Below are 20266 nucleotides of genomic sequence, written 5' to 3' on the forward strand. Positions count from 1 at the left end.
AGGGTGTAGCACAGGAGGACCTGGTGCCAACACCACTCCAGACATTTGCGGTGATTGTGCATGCATGCCACCCAGATCCCGAAACTTTGTGTGGATTATACAAGACAGTGACATTTCTGAGTGAAATTAAACCAGCGCATAGGTATATATCATTGTAGACTTGGACTTACAGTGCTTGGGTGTTCAGCAACACTGAAAATCTTCTAATAGTCTAGTTAAGTACCTAGTTTTAGATAGCTTTGTATTTTGGTCAGTTTTCAATATCTTCTCTCCCTATTTTTTCATTTGATCTTTTCTCTGCTGATAGAAGCCAAGGTGCAGCAGACTCGTTAGGCTCCATCACCATATTGAGCAAAAAAATAAGAGACTTTCTGTTGGGGAAAAAGATTCAGAGCTTCTATCAGCAAGAGTTGGAGACAGTGGAAGATTTGGTATCTCAGGTCATGCAGCATGGACCAAGTACCACTGCTGAGCAAGTGAGTAAAGGTGACTTATCTCCATTTTCAGGGCATCTCAGGTCAATTAAGAATGTTTACCAATTACCATGAACAACATATTAGGCTGTGCAATCATTACTAGTTTAAGAAAACAAAATCTACACCAATTAATGGTATGCCCACCTAGAATCTCTAAAATAAATGCCCAGGTACTCTCACTTTTTTGTCCCTAGTCACGAGGACTAAAAACTTATTTTTTAAAGGTAGTGGAAGCTTTGATTCTCAGGAAACTGGATGAAGTGCCAGATTTTACACAGGGCATCAAGTGTATGCAGTAAATACTGAAATGAAAAAGCTTGTTAAAGCTATAAAGTGTACTAAACAATGCAACTTAATAGTGACTTTTAATCTCTTTAATACCTGTGAGAATTATGTTAGGGAATTCTATTGGAGTGTGGGGTGCCTGTTAAAGGCAATGTATCAGTTGGTTAACAGGACTGGGTGGCTCTGAACTTAATCAAGGGCAAGATAACTAAGACCCAGCATATTGAAAAGATGGGACCTTCTGTAGGAAATTACAGAATATGCTGACATCTGCTCTGTATTACACATTCGTCGTGTTGGACTTTTCAGTCTGTTCAGAGTAAAACTTTGGGTTGGGGGTTTAGGAGGCTCCAGGCTTTAAACTCTAATTGGAATCAGAGTTGTACATAAAGTAAGTACTTGTTTGAAATTTCTGGTTAAATAGAAATTTGTTTACAAAAGATTCATAGCGTAAAGAATAAAGTCATGAGCCATATACCCTCCTGGTGCAAATTTGCACATCTCCAGTGCATGTGAAGTTATGTATACCCACATCAGTTGACAATCTGGACTTGGAACATACAGAATTATTTAAAATCCTTGCTGTAGTGTTAACAGTGAAGATTGAACATCGGTATAGAGATCTGTGTCTCTTTAGGTACAATGAAAGGCCAAGCTTTATGTTACAGAGGGGGTGGGGAAAACTCCAACTTTGGGGCAAGTTTTCCTTTTGGGTCTAACTACATTTTTGGTTAAGGTTCTGTTTTAGATTCCCAGCTGTGTGGGAGGATATTTAAATCTCCTGAAAACTGTTCACTGAATTAAAGTAACAACAAAACTGCCTCCCATTCATACTGGGTTCTGTGATCTCCTTCCTGGTGGTTGCTTCCTGGCAACCATGTGTTTTCATAAAGGAAATGCTTGTCATTGAATTTTAATAAAGCAAATAGGGTTGGATTTTAACAAGACCCCCGCTGTTCATTGGCACAGGAATATAATACTGTAATGTAAAACAGCAGAGAAGGAATCTGTTTCACAAACCAGCTGCCATAATAAGTGATTCTAGTAAAAGATGAAGGCTCTCCCAAGCTATTCAGCTCCATGGGTTAAGGGCCAAGCACATCCGTCACTACAGTCACATAAGGAAATAGTGTTGCTACAACCACAGCAGATCCCCTTTGACTTCCCCAGCTCAGTATAGTGAGTAATCACAATGGGGTTAATGTAATCTCTCTGATAACGTATTGGATGAGCTTAGGGGTCCTGGGTTAAAATTACTGCTCAGTTATACACTTACCGCATGACTCTAGCAAGTCATATGCGTCAGCTGCTCATTGGCAAAATTGTGAATAATACCCTTCCCCTTCTTCACACGTTCACATTTCTTCTGTCCAGGAACACCAGCCAGAATCACATTTCCTTTAGAAGATAGCTGAGTAAAAAGCTCAACCCCTCATGGTTTTAAGTAATTTCACACTCCATAAAGCTGGCTCTCAATCAGCCCATCACTTTTTCTTTTTTTGTAGTTAAAAAATATTGACCTTGAACATCACATACCAATTCTTGGGACCCCCTTCTGTTAATCAGGCACTGAAAAGGTTAAATGATATTGCCAACAGGAGATTCAAGCTGCTTCAAACTTCCTCAAACTGCCTCAAATGATAAATCATTGGTTTGGTCTTGAGATGGTTGCACTGTCTGATTGCGGGTTGTGGAGAAACCTACAAGACAATCCCCTAAAAGACCCCAGACTTCTCTTTAAGAGGACCCTTGACCCATGTGCAAGAAGACCCCAAACTTGTGATCTTATAACAACAAATATGATAGCATTTAACACCCCTGAACATAAGGCTGTGACACTTAATTAAAAGTTGGCACTGAAAGAAATAGCTTTGTACAGTATGGCTGCGTTCCAGAGTCACAGTGTGCCATGTTTTGACTTAAGGCTTGGCAGCTACTAATAAGGAGATAAGATTAGCTTCAGTGCATGCTCAGATGCTGATTCTGAGCAAAAGGCTGTGCTAACTCATGCTGTGCACCTGTTAAGATAAGGGGTACTGGGAACATCCTTACGTGATGCCAATTGGTTTGGATAGCGAGGGGGGAAGAGGAGGAGGAAATAGCGAGCAGAGGGGAGGAGAAAGGGCATCCACCCACCCTGAGAGCAATTTTTGGTGGTGTCCACGGGCACATTTCAAAATATAAAATGTGCCCGCAGACCCAAAATGATTACCTACTCCTGCCTTTGAGGAATATAGCTGTTTCCACATTGTTCAGAGACCCTGCATTTCTGTTGCTGGATTATTGCATTTCTACAGTACTGGATGGTTTTATAGTTTTGTACTTCGAGAAAATATGAATCTTCCTAACCCATGCCAGCCCCTGATAGAGCAACCATTGCTGCTGTCATGTGGAATGTGTGATTAGCACCTCAATGGTTATTTTCAGTGATATTAGTGGTGAGCGCTCAAGTAATAGCGTTTAGCTTTTTAAAAAAGTTCAGAGAGCAACAAGTTGAAAAAATAAAGTGCAAAAGATCTTGAAGTCTGTTGAGTTCTGTCATATTATTGAATAGATGTTTGCTCTTCATGCCTTAATTAATTTTGATGAACTTCGGTTCCTTTTGGAATCCCTAATACCAAGACAAGGACAGGTGTCAAATGTTATCAGTTGGAGTGATTCCTTGTCTTGCTGTACTAATGCATATGATGATACACTGAAAGAAATTGCAGAGACTATCATTTGGCTTAAAGCTCATCCCTCCCAGGCATCTGGTGCGCTGTGTTCTTTTTGCTTACCTCTTCCTTCATTGTTTGGATCCAAACTTTTCCAAGTGGACTCATGGAGAAAAGGGAGGAACAGAACCCCATTTGATAGTTGGAGAATGTGAGCTGGGTTTAGATTCTGGCTGCTGAGTGGAAGCTCTGTTCCATTTCCTTAAATAAGGCCTGGGTCTGCCAGAGACCACAGAAGCCCTTCCTGTCATGTTCTGTACTTAAGCCTGTCCCTTTCTGTATTAGCAGAAAACAGTGCCCATTACAACAGCTAGTCAAAGAACTATTTCTCTGCCTGGCTTGGGATGCTGCAAGCTTGGATGCTTGGGGAAAGTCCAGTTCCATCTTGAAAGCTCTCTCTTTTTCACTTGTTTTGTTTCCTGAAAGAAATACATAACCACTTTTATTTTTATAATTTGCTGTGTTCAATTTCCTGAGATGAGCAGTGGTGAAACACCGCAAAATGCTATTTTGTGATTCCATTCTACTGCGGAACAAATTGCTAGCTGCAGTGAATCCTCTAGCTATGTCATCTGTGTGAATCTTTTTGCCTGCCTTCTCTCACACACCCCATTCCAGCCTTCCCCAATGTGGTGCCCTCCAGATGTGTTGACTACAATTCCCATATGGGGATCATAGTCCAACACATCTGGAGGACACCACATCACAGAGGGCCATCCTATTCTGTCGGTGATCTCAAAGCCAGTAGGAAACATATATTTAGCATGAAGGTTTTTTATGTAATCCTGTGTTCATTTATTTGTACTGTCATCTGCATTTATTATCCATCCATTTGTCCTTGGAACCCTGAGTCATCCTAGGCCTTAAGCTGGGAATTTAGATTGTCCATTTCACCTCTGTTCCTCTGTATGTGCTGAGGGGAGTAAACCGCCACGGCACATTGCTAGTGAATGAAATAAAACTGCAGAGTATGGACCAAATGAAATGTTAAATTCTGAAATCCTAAGCCCGGGTGACAGACCTCAAAAAGCTGCATGGTTGTTTTGGGGTTTCCGGAACTGTCTGCTGTTTCTGTTCTCCTTTGGGAGTACAAGCTAGTTCATAAATGAGGCCCTGTGTTAAGCAGTGATTAGAGTGTTGGACTGGGACTTAGGGATCCAGGTTCTAGTCCCCACTCAGCCATGAAGCTCACTGGGTGACTTTGGGCCAGTCACTGACTCTCAGGCTTACCTACCTCGCGGGGTGGTTGTGAGGATGAAATGGAGAGGAGGAGGACCATGTTAGCCTCCCTGCGTTCCTTGGAGGAAAAAAGGTGGGATATAAGTGTGATAATAAATAAAAAACAAAGAGACAGAACTTTTGTCCTCTCGTTTGCATCCTTGGAATCAGATTTGTTGCTGATAGTCTACCTGCTCTTTCTGCCAGTTTGTCACTCCTCGGATAAGCTCCCTATACCTGAAATAGACTAAGCTGGACTTCTGTTGACTTTCAAATCCAGAAGACTGGAACACACTGTAGTACAGATGAATTATCTCTTCTTCATTTTTTGCATGCCTGCTTTCCTTATATAGTATCAACTGGGAGACAGCATGCGCTCTTGCATGCTATCACTATCTAACCCACACAGAATCAGATTTATGGGGTTGGGAACAGGAAGAGACACTTTACAACTCCTGGCAGCTTCCCATATATTCCAGCAGTATCCAGCTTCAAAACTACCAACCCAACAGACCAACGATTTGTTTTGCAAAATATCTGTTTTTTCACATGCATCCAAGGGATTGACCAAAAGCTCTTTAAGCAACAGTGCATTGCACCGCATTATGCACTGAAACTGCAATACATCAACTTTTTTCACAGAGTGGGGAGAGTGTTTGTCTTTTGGTTTTGGCCAGCATAGATTTTTCTCTGGTTAACATGCAGCTGGAATTCTGTGACTATTTTTAAACTTGCCAGTTTTTAAGGAAGGAATAGAATAATACAGGAAAATTTAGAAGTTCACTAAAAAGAGGATAGAATTTTTAAAAAAACATTGAATGAACTAGGTCACTTTAGCCTCAAGAAAAGACTTTGGTTTGATAACAGTCTTCATATATCTAGAAGACCAAGTATTTTCTTACTGCCACAGATGAGGAAGTGAATTTAAATTACAGGAAGGCAGGCTTTGGAATAGATGTGAAGGAAAACTTCCTTATTACGAGAGCAGCTGGGCATTTTATCAAGTTGCTTAGGAAAACTGCGGAATCCTATTCCTTGGAAATATTTGAAGAGCTTTTCTGCAGGTAGGGGGCTGGACCAGAAGATCCCTTCCAGCCTGATTAACTGGGATGTTCGGTGTTCAGCCAAATTAATTCTGAAGATTAGCAATGCACATCTGACCTGTGCAGACTGTCAGGTCTGCAGTGTAGCATTGAAGAGGGATGGGTCTCGAGAGATACTGGACCGAGCGGGGGAAAAGGAGAAGCAATGGAAAAGGAGCATATGTAATACTTGTAATATACACATGTATACACATATGTGCACAGCGGGCATTTGCGTTGGACTACAGCATGACTATACTCTTTTAGCTAGGTAAACTTACAAGGGAGGTACGTTGCAAAATCTTGGGCTTTCCAAGCAAATAATTCAATCAAGCAATCCTTAGGTTAGCACAGAGCATCTCAGATTTCATGCGGAATACAATAGGGTTACATTTTTTAAAGCAGAAAGAAAATCAATACATTTGGTTGCTCTGCAGTCGTAGGTACATTTTCTTCGTTTTCCCTTTCCTTTATATATGACCTATTTGAATTTCTTACTCCATCCTCCATATGTTCTTAGTCTAATTGCTTCCTGCTGCTTCTTTCCGTCCCTTTCTCTTGGCCAAATCTCTGTGTAGATCTCCAGATCTACACTCCACAGTTGTCTTCTATGGCTACACTGAGAGTCAGTAGATAGTAGACAAGAGTGTGGGATCATGGAGACATCAGTTCAAATCTGCTCTCAGGCATGAAGCTGGCAGGGTGACCTTGAGCCAGTTGTTCTTTCTCAACCTAATCACCATGCAGGGTGATTGTGAGGACAGAATATGGGGAAGGGATGTCTGCTGTTCTGAGCTCCTTGAAGGAAGTGATAACAACTTAAATAAACAGAAGGGAACGTATGGACGAATGACACATTGACTGGGTTTGCACAACACACTAACCCACACTCAGTGGTTGAGTGTGGGTTGTTGCTGAACTGTAGGTTATTTGTTGAACTGTGGTTTAGCGTGTTGTCTGAACCTAGGGTACTTTCTGTGGGGTGGTTTGTTATGTGTGGCTTATTTTTCTTGAACAAGTCACTTTGAGAACCCATGGTTTGTTGGGTTGTTCAAGGTGGTTAACAAGCCACACTTTATGGTTAACAAGCCACCCTGCAGAAAATGTCCTGGGTTCAGACAACATGCTAACCCATGGTTCAGCAAACAACCCACAGTTCAACAACAACCCACACTCAACCGCTGAGTGTGGGTTAGCGTGTTGTGTGAACAGCCCGAAAGGAGGTGTATGAAATGTATATATTTTGGTGGGCCTATACTAGAGTGCAGAGGACCCCCCCCCCCAACTGAAGCAGGGTCCTCCATAACCAGCATACTAATAGATTAGCCCAAAGTGGGAGAGCGTGGTCTGTAATCATCCAAATGGTGATGCTGTGGGCTGAGGCGTAAGCAAGCACAAGAATGTGAAGCTGTCTGTACAGCAAAGAAAAAGGTTAATAAAACATAGGTGTCCGGATTCCCAAGAAGCTCCTCTCTTGTACTTCCAAGTGAACATCCATTTCTTGTGCTTTTTCTGTCAGTCTTGGGAAGTTCGTCATTAGCAATTCTCTTTCAGGAGCTATCCAAGCTGAGCCTTGTGGCAGCTCACACAGAGAGTATTCTTAATTAAGTCTGTCTTCAGACAGGATTGATGCACTAGACCAAAGCAAATAATCAGCGTACGCTTCTCTCCTTTTGCAGCCCCTTAGTTCATTTCCCTTTTCATATTAGGAGTGGATCAATGTCTCATGAGGTAATTACTTAGGCAGCCAATTCTTCCAGCTGCTGAAGTAAGGTTTGTTCGAACCTTTTTAATCTCCAGGGCAAAACCTTTGTGGCAATTTAAAGGAGAGTGCTTCTGAGTGCTTTGATTCCCTGTGCAGACCCAAATAAACAACCCCAAAATGCATCTGACTTGCATGCTACTCATGCCTCGTTATGCAAATATGGCTCCTTTTCTCTGTTTTTCCCACTCAGATGGATTCCAAAGCTGGTTCCCTCTCCAAACTGATTAGGGACACCTTCACAGAAGCAATAAAGGTGCTGCAGGAAAAGGGTGTTCTTTTCCAGAAATCAAAGAATCCCAAGGATCTGTATTATGTGCGTATCTAAGGCCTGGATTATACATGTTGTATGGCTTATACAAGCTGTATAAACAGGTAAAGCCCTTACCCATGTAGCTTTCCACGCATCTGGTCACATTTAAATATGCTTATGTGGAGTATGCTGCTAGTATGATAATGTTACATGCGAATAAGCTAGTACACATGGAAGGTGCACTTTAAGATGGTCAGGTGCACATGGAATGCTTACAGAGCTAAGGTCTTTACTGTGCCATATATATAACCTGGGGAATCTAGAAGGTAAGAGTAAATAAATGGAAATCCTGGTGGAACAGGGTAGTCTGTTCCACCGTAGCCCTCTGAACAGAGGGATGGTTTTAAATTAGACTCTTGTAAGCTTGGAATCTCTTTGCATGCTGAAGAACATACCTTGGAGTGTTCATTTCCAATATTATGTTATTTGGGGTGGGGAGTGGGGGGAATACAGTGATCTCTAATGGTAGGCCTGGCTCTCATATTTCATATATTATAATCTACGTTGTTCTAATTTAGGGATGTCTCCTTTGTCCTCTAGGTGACGGAACAGGATAGAAAATTGCACAGAGTGACCCTTGAAGTCCTCAGAGCTGATTGTAAGAGGCCAAAATGTAAGTATGGGCAGTTCTCTGATTGCAAACACAGTCCCATACAAATAAGGAATAATTGAATTTAAATTATTTAAGTAATAATCATACACCAAACCAAAGTAACTACTATGGGAAGGTGGAATTGGCTACTGTTAGTCCAGCAGGAGAGGGTGAGTATATCTGTCACCTCCCTTGTTGTAATGTTTAATGCCATTTCTTCTTGTTTTTTGCAATGAAGTAAGATTGCTTTTGGTTCACCCTGCTTCTCATTCAGCATTGTGAATCTTCTGGAAAATATCTGCCAATTTGGGGAAAATGCCTTCAGGTATGGTATCTGCAAAACGAAATGTGGTAATGGAAGTGTCAGTGGTGAGCCAGCACCCAAACAAGTTATCTTGTACTTGAGGCTTCTTTCTGAACTTTTCCACCTACCCATGGGGGCAGTTTTCATACCTGCTGGCAAAATCTAGGCTCATGTGCTTCTTTGTGGCCCTATAAATTGGCTTCGATCTCTTTTGGTCTCCCCTCGTGCCCATCTGTATCTCTGCATGTCACATTGGAGAAAGTTGCATCTCTAAGAAACACAGGCAGCCTCTCTGTGAATAAGGGAGGAGCACAGTCACGAGAATCCTTTTAATAGTGTCTGGTGTGTGTTTGGCAGTGGTCTCTAATGTAAACACTGTCCAGCTCATCCATGAAGGCCTCTGATTGGTTAGCGACAGGAATTGAAAACACTGGCAGATTACACTACAAAAGTGAAAGCATTATGTGAAAGAGGAAGTGCACCCTCCTTCTTCAAAGGGAAGAATCAAAACAAAAGATTGATGCAGGGTAAGTGGGTGGTGTTGGCCTTGCATACGTTTCCCTTTTTAGAAGGGCCACATCAGTGCTCTTGTAAGAAAGAAAGAAAGTACTCATGCAGTAATGAGCTGAAATAATAATCAAAGAACTTTAAATTAAAAATAGTTCCAAAATTCTGCAATAGGACAGAGGCCAGTCTTGTCTGAGTCACAGACACTGTCCAGTTGGTCTCTGTGACAACTACATAAAAATGTACAATCCTTTATCAGAATATTACTGGTTGCACCTCTGGCAAAGGTGTTCATGTTTTAGCAAGTACCACCTGAGGAACTAAAAAAAACCATATAAAACATGACAACCAAGAAGAGTAAGTGTATATATATACCTGTACCATAAGAGGAAGACAAAAGCACTGCTCTTCTGCAACTTATGAGAGTGCCATGTGTCAAAAACTTGGCTGAAATAAATGACATATAAAAATTATCCTTTTTTCAATCACACCATTTATCCTATGAAGGAAGCTAGGCTGGTTTCACTTGTTTTGCTTTTATATAGCAGAGATGCCCTTATTGTTTCTAGCTAAGAGTATTCTAGGAGTTTTTAATACTTCTGAACTTCTTAATGGTTAAGGGGTTGGACTCGATGGCCTTGTAGGCCCTTTCCAAACCTACTGTTCTATGATTTATCAGTGATGTGTACATATGTTTGTTTTCTCTTTGGAGGAGAATGTGGAATTCTGAGGAAATCATTCCCCCAATCCATGGCAAGAAAGTGGCCTCAGCCTTATGCCCCTGCAAAGGATTCATTCCTTGCTCTTAGCAGCCAAAGGATGGATCTAGCTAGTGCACATTGGTAGGAAGGGCTCTTGAATGGAATAGCCCAATCTGTTAGGAGGGGTAAGGGTGAGAGAGACAGAAATATACTTCTCCCCATTACACATGCATATACTGCAGTATTTATATAGGTGGGACTATTCAGAACAACAAACTTCAAATGTGTCCCAGTAAGCAGCTAGCCAGTAAACTAGACTCTAGAACAAGAAATGGGGGCCTTTCCTGCTTATCTAGGATTGGCCTCCTCTTCTTAGAGGATGTAAGTGTTGTGCAGGCACTTTGCTATGGATAATGGTGTCAGACCTGGTGCTGTTTCTGACTAGATGACTGGTCCTGCAGTTGAAAACAACAAAGGCTAAGTGTAACACATAGTGTATGCAACTTTATACTTTTTTTGAGGAATGAGAGGCAATGCAATAGTTTGGTCACAGGAGATACTGGCAATACATAAATATTTGACAGTGATTGAATATATGAATCAATCAATTGTGGCTTGCAAGGTAATTCCTGTGTGTGAAAAGTCTGCATACCTTCGCTTTGTGAGATTCTCCTATGGAATTTAATAGGACACATTCAAGTTTTTAAAATGCGTACACACACAGTCCATCCATTTAACATTCTAGTTTACTTTATTTCTATAGATGCTGAAAAGGGCTGCCATCGCCGTCACATTCTCAGTTGTATTCAACAGAGCTATAGCCCTTACGTTACTGAAGCTGTGGTTTGTTGTCTCCTGGACTGGTTGGAGACTAACAGTGATGTTGTCACTACCATGGAGGGACACTACATTGTCTTTTAAAGCAACGGATGCCACAGGCTTCTTGAACCATGTTTTAGCCAGTCAGCACTAAGAATAACTCCAACACTGAGGACTCAACTGTGTTCCTATTCCATCTTTTCTAACTTAGAAGATGCTGCATGATGACATTTTTATTTATTTTGTTTTACTCCAGATTTCAGAACATGTAATTATTTTTGAAGCACACGCATCTGTTTCTGATGTTCCAGGTAGTAAACACAGGGACCTTTTAAAATAGGGAACACTATCACGTTATGAATGCCCTCTTGTGGTTGGATTGGAGACAAAACAATGAACTTTGCATTCAGCCCTCATAATTCAATAGGCAGATGCAGTGTGAATGCACTGAAGCCTCCTTCCTTAGATGTTTGCACTGTCTTTGAGTCTTAGATTTTTAATGTTCTGTAAACTACCATATACATACTGTCCACTGGTAATTTGTAAACTTTGGAAATCACACTGAATTAAAGATCACATTGCTAAAGGGATGTCTTGTGGGCAAATCTCAAGACCCACATACTTGTTAATGGTATGTGCCTTTCACATACTCCATAAATAGCAGTTTGTATGTCCAATCATGTTGTTCCACTCACGGACTATTTTGAAGAACAGCAATCTGCTCAAAAGGGATTGTACCGTTGTCTACTATAGGAACTGAGACATCTCCACCCAGGCTCCCAGGGTGACATACTATGCCTCTTTCCTCTAACTACCAATAGTTTTGTGGTTTCCCGGCTTTTGTGCATTTTTTCCCCAATTCTGAAAAGTTAAAATTCATCTCTTAAGGCTTAGGTCTTAGCAGATCATTAGGATGGACTTTGGGAGGGAGTTGAACTATCTGGTTCAGGTTATGGCCATCTGGGGAACCCCAGAAGGCTGGATTTGGCTCCTGGGCCTGGGGTTTTGCACCCCTTTGTTAGTAGTGGGTGAAGCACTCAAACTAGAGCCTCTCACAACAAGAACAGTCCTAGCTGCAGTGACTGCCCTTTTTCCCCCCAGCAAGAAGTCAACCACTCTCCAGACCTTCAAAGGTTTGCCACCAGAAATACGGCATCATTCTGTTCAGATAATGCTATAAGGAAGGGGATATTTCCTAAGCTATGAGCCTTACAATAGCTTCCTAAAGAACATTCAAATGTGTAAAAACACGTTTAGAATCAAGAGACTAAAAGGGACAGCAGGCACTATTTATATCTTCCACAAAATAGGAGGGGAGACAATTCCAGAGGGTACTCCCAGCTGAGCACCACTTCTGGAACTATCACAAGGAAGAATGGCAGTGAAATGTACATGCTGAGAGAGAGAGAGAGAGAGAGAGAGAGAGAGAGAGAGAGAGAGAGAGATTATATATGTAGTGTTTTATGTTGGAAGTTTCTTGATTGTAAAACACCCCAAGAATGCTCAGGAGGAAAATACTTAAATATATATATCTTAATAAATATACTTTGTTAGACTGTGGACCTTGTCTCTCTCCCATCCTCACCCCATATTCCATAATGCTGATGGAATGCCTCATGATCTATAAATGGCCTTGTTTAGCACATGCATCCTTATGGCAGGCCTCCAGCAGATAAGATCCTTGCTCCAAGTGATACTGTCTGTCAAGAGCCTCTTGTTTGCGCCAGCACTTTATGATTTTGGCACAGGAAGTCCCTGTGTGTCATTCCAGCTGCCACGTGGACTTATTTGTAAATGCATGACTGTCATGCCCACATGTGTGAAGCGAACAATGCCAGATCTGCTGTCCTTGTGCTATGTGGTAGATAAGTGACCTGGGTAAACATTCAGTGCTTTTTTTTCTTTAAAGTATTTCTGCCTTTGGGCATTTTCTTTTGAAGCAGTGAGTATCTTGCAATTTGGTTCCTGGGGTTTATTAGGCAGAGTTTAGTTTTTTGTGGGATTTTTGCAGGATGTTTCCCTTTTTCTAATGTCCGTCTTCTAGGGATGTACGGATTTTGTTAAATCTGTTCTGTCCGTGTTTCATGGATTGTCAGGTGTCTTTCATTCCGTTGTCTGCTCATTGGCTGAATTGGGGGGAGGGGTTGTACGAGAATTTCATTAGTTTGCAAATGCCCCCCAGAAGTGACAACTGGTCTGCAAGTCTGCCTGACTTGGAAAAAGTCGGTCCACTCTGGAAACCACAGCTCAGTTTCATAGAAATCCGAACTCATTTGAATCTGTTGTGGATTTCTCCGGCAACCCTACTTTCTTCACAGAAGAATCCTAGCCAGAGAAAACTTTTTTTCTGCTGCAAAAATTTAAAACGCTGTCTCATCTTCTCACCCTTGTTATTTTGATGCCAAAAGAGCATTCCTTTACACTGGGCAATGCAAATGGGTTTTCTGATATCCTCTCTCTTGAAATGTTCTTTCAGAAAAAAAATGGAGTCTCATGGAATAAGATAGATGCATTGTTTCATGACTTCAGTAATATAATATCCATAAAATAGATCTTAGGTCTCCTCGCTTAGAAATTCTACTCTGTTGATCTGATTTATGTGTCTTGTGCTGCTAACGTATCTTGGGAAGTATGGCAAAACATCTGCTAGTATGTATCTAGCCACAGTGTGGTGCTGTTGAAGCAAACATGAACAACAGATGGACCATGCAACTATGTTCTTTAAAGACGTTTCTTTATGTACTGATAAAGGTTTAACCAACTGATTTAAATGGAATATGTTTTATGTCATGGCCCAAAGAGAGAAAAACAGACACATACTGCTTAGAGAGCTGACCAAGAACCCAAGCTATGTGATATAGAAAGAAGGATTGGCTGGAGCTAGTAAATTTGCTGTTAGTAAAGCATATCCCAACCAAAAGAAAATTAACACTGAATCAGAGATGGGAAGTCAAGCTTCATAGCCATATCCAGTGGCTAGTGCAGAATCTGTAGCTAAGCTGTGCTATAGCCAAACAGCCAAGTTTAGAAGCACAGCTAGGTTAGATTTGGAGGCAGGTACAAATGGGGCTCAGAGATCCAAGCAACAGCTTGCAAAATCAGTGAGGCAAGCAAATGTAATATTTGGTCAAGTAGCTCAGACACCTGAAGAGCAGGTCTCAGAAGGCCATGAGCGGTACTTTTTTTTTCTGCATCTGCAACACTAGACTACTGCAGCACTTCCGACAACAGATTCTAAGCCAGCAAGACCTTGTTATTTAGGGCACATTCAAGTACGACTGAACAACAACAACAAATGTTATTATTTTCAAAAATGTTTTCCAAAATGTTTGAAAAGGCTTGAGGTATTATTCGGTTAGTCGAAATCTTGATTCGCTTTATCTCACTAAGCTCAATGCTTCTTGAACGATTACCATAATCATACAGAAACCATGGGGCATGTTCTTATACTTTGCCTGTGGCATAACTATAGGGTTAGTGCAGATGTACATATGTGGGCTGGGTGAGAGAAATACTTATGACAGAGTTGGACTAGATGTTCTGTCTGTTAAACAGGGCACCTAGTTGTACCGGTGAATCAGAAATTGTATTCTAATATATTCTAGTTTGTCAATCATGCAGCCTCTTAACTGGGCTGTAAACTGGGTTGTTTTGTTTAAATAACAGAAAGGGATCACATCTTCAAATGCTCTCTCTGATCTTAACAAAAATATTTTTGCACACATTAACTGTATGAGTGTTATTTTAAAACCTAATTTCATGGAGAGGGGGTTAGACTAGTCTGGCATTCTATTTTTCTTTGTGCAGTGAGCGGGATTTTTCCTGGGAGGTGGGGGAAAGAACATACAGCAAGCTACCTGTAGCCCAAAGTAGCATTATCCAGTAGTATTGTCAAGCCTTATAATTCTGCTGTGTTTGTGCATCTCAAACCAATGATATTTCCAATGTTTATGATTTTTCTAGTCCTCTTCTTGAACTCGGATTTTGACATAAGTAAAGATTTCTGAATATCGAGCACAAGAACTGGTGGTTACTTCACCTAAAACAGAGAGGAGTTATTCCATTGCTCTATTCCAGTAAGAAGAGGAGGAAACTGAAAACATTTGTGACTTTTGTAGAAAGCATCTCAGCTCTAGGCAGAGACCGCTCTAGCAAAGTTATTTGTTGTGCTCTTGTCTCATATTGCACAGCAGGACCTAAGCCCTAAAAGTGTATACTGTATCTCCAGTATCAAGTTTACTGGATTGGTGTCCTCTTGCCCTAAGTGGGTCGCAAGGTCATTTGCTGACCAGAGTTTAAATGTGCACTCAAGCATGCTCAAGTTCCATAAACTTGTTTGACAAAAGAAAACGTGTGCTGGGCCCATTTGAAATAAGCAGGCCATCGTTGTTCAGTTTGTACAAGGACATGTAAAAAAAAATATATAAAAAAAGTATAGGTTGGTAGGTGCTATTATCTTGAACCTGTTATATTGTGCCTGCCTTTGCTGACAGAGTACATTTATACAGTCAGGGCCAGAAATAATTGGAACAAGGATAACTGTTTTGGCAGTTGGCCTCCGTACACCACCACATTGAAGTTGAAAGGAAACACACCCAGATGGGAGCGAAGTCAGGACTTTCAGCTGTAATTCAAGGGGTTTGACAAAAGTGGGGCACTAACCATTCAGGAAGGACAGCCAGTGGCATACACACACACCCATCGTTGGTGGCTCATAAGTAATGGAACAAACCAACATCATGTCAAACTTAAGGATCGCCTTTAATACCTGGATGAAAATCCTTTGCAGTCAATGACTGCCTGAAGTCTGGAACCCATGGACATGACCAATTGCTGAGTTTCCTCCCTCGAGATGCTTTGCCAGGCCTATACTGCAGCTGCCTTCAGCTGCTGCTTGTTTGTGGGTCTTTCTGCCTTCAGTCTTGTCTTCTGGAAGTGAAAAGCATGCTCTATTGGGTGACTGAGTTGGCCATTGAAGAACATCCTGCTTCTTTTCCTTGAGAAACTCTTGGCTAGCTTTTGCTGTATGTTTTGGGTCATTATCCATCTGCAATATGAAGCGGCGTCCTATCAGTTTGGCAGCATTCAGCTGAATCTGAGCAGAAAGTATAGCCCTATACACTTCACAATTCATCCTGCTGCTTTTATCAGCAGTCAGGTCATCAATAAACACCAGTGACCCGGTTCCATTGCCCATGCCATGACACTGCCTTCACCATGTTTGACAGATGATGTGGTGTGCTTTGAATCATGAGCTGTTCCTTTCCTTCTCCATACTTTCCTCTTCCCATCATTCTGGTACAAGTTAATCTTGGTTTCATCTGTCCAAAGAATCTTATTCCAGAACTGGGCAGGCTTTTTAGGTGTTTGCTGGCAAAGGCTAATCTGGCTTTTCTGTTCTTGAGCGTTACCAGTGGTTTGCACCTCTCTTGACTGTAGATGTTGACAATGACATGCCTACCTCTTCAAGAGCGTTCTTGACCTGTCTGGATGTTGTGAAAGGGTTCCTCTTCACCATGAGCAGAATTCTGCTATCATCCACTGTAGTCGTCTTCTGTGGTCTTCCAGGCCTTTTGCTGTTGCTGAGCTTGCCCATTAATTCCTTCTTTTTCAGGATGTTCCAAACTGTCGTGTTGGCCACTCCCACTGTTTTTGCTCTCTCTCTGATGGGTTTATTTTGTTTCCTCAGCCTAATGATGGCCTCCTTCACTCACATGGACACCTCTTTGGACCTCATGTTGGGAGTTCCAGTGAACAGCTACCAAATGCAAATGTCACACTCAGAACCACCCCCAGGCCTTTTATCTGCTTGCTTGGTCATGGGTTACCCAGGAAACATGCCATGCCGCTGCTTGTCAGCCATTCGTTCCATTACTTATGAGCCACCAACGATGGGTGTGTGTGTGTGTGTGTGTATGCCACTGGCTGTCCTTCCTGAATGGTTAGTGCCCCACTTTTGTCAAACCCCTTGAATTACAGCTGGAAGTCCTGACTTCACTCCCATCTGGGTGTGTTTCCTTTCAACTTCAATGTGGTGGTGTACAGAGGCCAAATGCCAAAACAGTTATCCTTGTTCCAATATTTCTGGCCCTGACTGTATGTCCCCTTCACTTTCACTATATAATAAGGTTTTAAAATGTCTTAACAAAAATAGCCTCTGTGAATTTGGCACAGTGAAGGCTGGGCTGTCCTTGTTTATTTTCTCTCGGCTGTTTCCTGATCAAGTTCTCAATTTACAAGAAGTTTTGGGACTACCAGCATTGCAAAGACCACCTGAAACACAGAAAAAAGAGGGCTGCTGCCAAATGAAGCCTCTGTGACAGGCAGACGCATAAAGACGCTTGTGATGTGAAGAGAGCTAGGATAAACCAACATACTCTCTCCTGTGGGTGCCTTCATTTACAAGTGTGTTTTTTTCCTCCCCCTCAATAAAATAAGCTTTTCCCCCCAGAACTGTGCAGATAATTGTGACATCCACACATTTAAAACGGCAACTTGGCTAACCATCCTCTTAAGGCTTGGACCTCTCTCCCCTCCTTCACTCATCAGGAACCTCACCCACTATGTCATGGGAAGGGGGTGGGGGTGGGCAGCCTGCCCCTCACATTTAGTTCTATTAAAAGCAAACAAAGAACATTTTTCTTGGTTTGTTCCCTGTATGTGAAATTAATATGGTAAGAGGCATAACCCACAAATTAAAGCGCTGCACCCCATGAAGGTAATCCTAGATTTTCCAAGACTACGGAGCTAATTGGGTTATGTCTGAATTTAATCTGTACAGGGCGAGAGTATGATGGCGGGAGAGTGAGTAGGTCATTTAGGCTACAATCCTGTACTCACCTGAGAGTAATCCCCATTGAAATAAATGGGACTTACTTCTGCATAGACATGTATAGACTGCACTGTTAGGCTGCAATCCTGTACATATGTACATGAAAGGAAATGCCACTTGAGTCAGTTGGGTTTACCTCTGAATAGACACACACAGGATTGTGCTGTAAATTCACGCATCAATATACTGTTTCTTTTTCATCTTGTATTGTGTCTACTAAATACATATGTCTCAAAATCAACCTGAGAAGGCTCTTTGCTGGTGTAGATGCTGGGGTCCAATTCTGTGTCATATAAAAGTATCCTCAAATTGTTTGTGGGCAATAATTCCCTGAAGTCAATTTACACAAATATTAGTATAGTGTTTTACCCATCCTGAACCCTTGGGATTGAAAGGACTATACTTTTTTTTATTTAATGGAAGCTTACAAATATTTACACTAGGGCTGTTCATGGAGCCCTGGTCTGCTTCGGATGCTACTTCGAATCCTCTGAAGTGGCCCCCTCCTCTCTGACTCAGATCAGAAGCAAGATTCGGATATCCGTATCGCCTGTTTTTGGTGTTTTCCCATTAACTTGCATGGAAAACACAAATGGTCATAACCTTTTTAGTTTTTATGATACAGGCATGACATTTGGGGACCTCTCCACCCCCCTGGAGATGAGGCCACCACCAAAATTTCAGACATTTTGGCCCAGTGGTTTTTGTGCTAGGTGGAGTTAAAATCTGATGTTTTCCACAGAAACTCTCAAAGCAAAGAGCTGTAACTTCTCCAGGTTTACACACAAACACACACACACACACACACGACACCTTAGCCTCTCCCAGCCCCCCTCAAGGGCACTGCACCCCCCAAAGCCCAGGCAGTTGGGCCCACTGGCTCGTGTGCCAGGCGCAGGTGAAATTTGCATTTTTCCAGGAAAACTGCCAAAGCCATAACTTCTCCCTGTTTCCACCAATGGGTGTTGAGCCTGGGCCCCTCCCAGCACGCCTCAAGGTCATCCCACCCACCAAAGTCTAGGCACTTTGGCCCACTGCTTGTGTGCAAGGCGCTGGTGAAATTTGATTTTTTCCCCACAAAAACAGAAAGCAAGAGACATAACTTCTCCCTGTTTCCACAGACGTGCGTGACACCTGGGCCCCTCTCAGCCCCCCTTGAGGGCATCCCACTTGTCAAATTCCAGGCACTTTGGCCCACTGGCTTGTGTGCTAGGAGCCAGTTGAATTTGATATTCCGAGAAACTCAGACCAAACTCAGAAGGAAAAGTGTGTTGAAGCAGAGGTCACTATCCCTTATCTCTGCTGCAGGTTTCTTTGAAGTGCAAAACAACCCTTATTCAGAAGAATCACTGGCTCAGCCTTTCTGTAGCTGAATACACATATTACATGGCAGGCAGGCTGGAAGAGGTTATTTTTTATCTGTTTTTGTTTATTTCTAAGCACACACTAAATAAGTATTTTGAATGTATCTTGAATGAACACAGTCAGTGCCTAGCCCAGAAGGGCTACTGATTTTTGAACGCTGGAAGCTTCACCTGGTGGACCCATCCTTCCCCCACCCCATCTCCTCCATGGTGGCCTGCCTAAGCCTCTTGGGGGTGAGAGCTGGAGAGCTTGCAGGAGTTCCGGCAGCACTACCGGCCTTCTGCTTGCCCCTGCTGCCTGCCTGCTGGGACGTGGGGGCCTCTTCCCCGAGCAAGACCGATTGGTGCTGCCTCCTAAGTGCAGGAGCAGGCTGCTGGTGCTGTAGTGCCCTGGCTGTTTTCCCCTGCTCAGAGATGCCTTACAGTGGCGGCACACTGTATACTGGGATCCGCTCCCAACTCAAATTGGTCCCACACGATGCTGCTCTGATGTTTCAGGGGAGGAGGAGACACAGACTGCCTGCCTTGAGTCTGGGGGCACACCACACGAGCGGGGTAACAATGGAAGAGGGGTTGGGTGCTGGAGCCTCTGTCTGCTGCTTCTCCTCTAACACACCCTGGAGGATCTCCTCCTCTTCACCTTCCACCATGCTGAGGACATCAGACACCTCTGACATACCGTCCATCAGCGGGCTCCCCTCTTCCACTACAGGATGCTGCTGCACCTTGGGCAAAAGTGCAACTACTGCACCTGCCCACACCAGCCTCCTCGAACAGTGACCTCTGAACCACTGCAACTGGCCTCTGCACTCTGCTGCCTGACTGCACTGAGGTGCGCTATCTGGACTAGGCGACAGACAACTTGCCTAATGGTGCTGCTAGTGACAGCAGCACCTCGCCCATCTCTGCCCCTGCCAACACCCCAAAGATGCCTCATATTGTGCTGGATTGCTTTGCCACACAGTGGAGTGTTATTGGAATAAGAAGGTAATTAATATAAATACTATGTGTCTCATGATTTTTCAACACTGTCTTGAAATCTGGACGTATGTTGTTGGCGGAACAACAACCTAGCATGCACACAGACATGGGCACAGACACAAAAGAGCTAAAGAAAAGCAGAACTACCTAAGCAAAGGATGGGTGTCTTTAATTTATTGTTTCATATTTCATGTTCTTTTATGGAAGGCAGGTTAACTTCAAGAAATACAGGATGATAGCAGAGGCAATAAGATAAGAGCCAAGAACAGCAAACAATAATTAAAAAAAAAATTTAATTTCTGGTTTGGGAGGATTA

The 20266-nt window shown here is 42.5% G+C and overlaps 1 protein-coding gene across 12 annotated transcripts in view; it reads left to right on the forward strand.

Moving 5' to 3' along the window:
• The window catches only part of STN1 (STN1 subunit of CST complex), a 34761-nt gene extending 19647 nt beyond the window's left edge, over nucleotides 1–15114 (forward strand). For 6 of the 12 annotated variants that reach the window (XM_084846404.1, XM_084846403.1, XM_084846407.1 and 3 more), the window contains 4 exons: nucleotides 308–476; nucleotides 7731–7853; nucleotides 8391–8463; nucleotides 10718–13339. In XM_084846404.1, the coding sequence (XP_084702530.1) occupies nucleotides 308–476; nucleotides 7731–7853; nucleotides 8391–8463; nucleotides 10718–10875 (523 nt within the window). In that variant the 3' untranslated portion in view covers nucleotides 10876–13339. Of the gene's footprint in view, nucleotides 1–307; nucleotides 477–7730; nucleotides 7913–8390; nucleotides 8464–10717 lie in introns of all 12 variants that reach the window. The other 6 variants (XR_014789499.1, XR_014789498.1, XM_084846408.1 and 3 more) reach the window with 4 other exon arrangements.
• The last annotated feature ends 5152 nt before the right edge of the window (nucleotides 15115–20266 follow it).

This window comes from Heloderma suspectum, chromosome 3 (assembly GCF_057233095.1).
Source record: "Heloderma suspectum isolate Gila_16-S chromosome 3, 16-S_ref, whole genome shotgun sequence".
NCBI lineage: Eukaryota > Metazoa > Chordata > Lepidosauria > Squamata > Helodermatidae > Heloderma > Heloderma suspectum.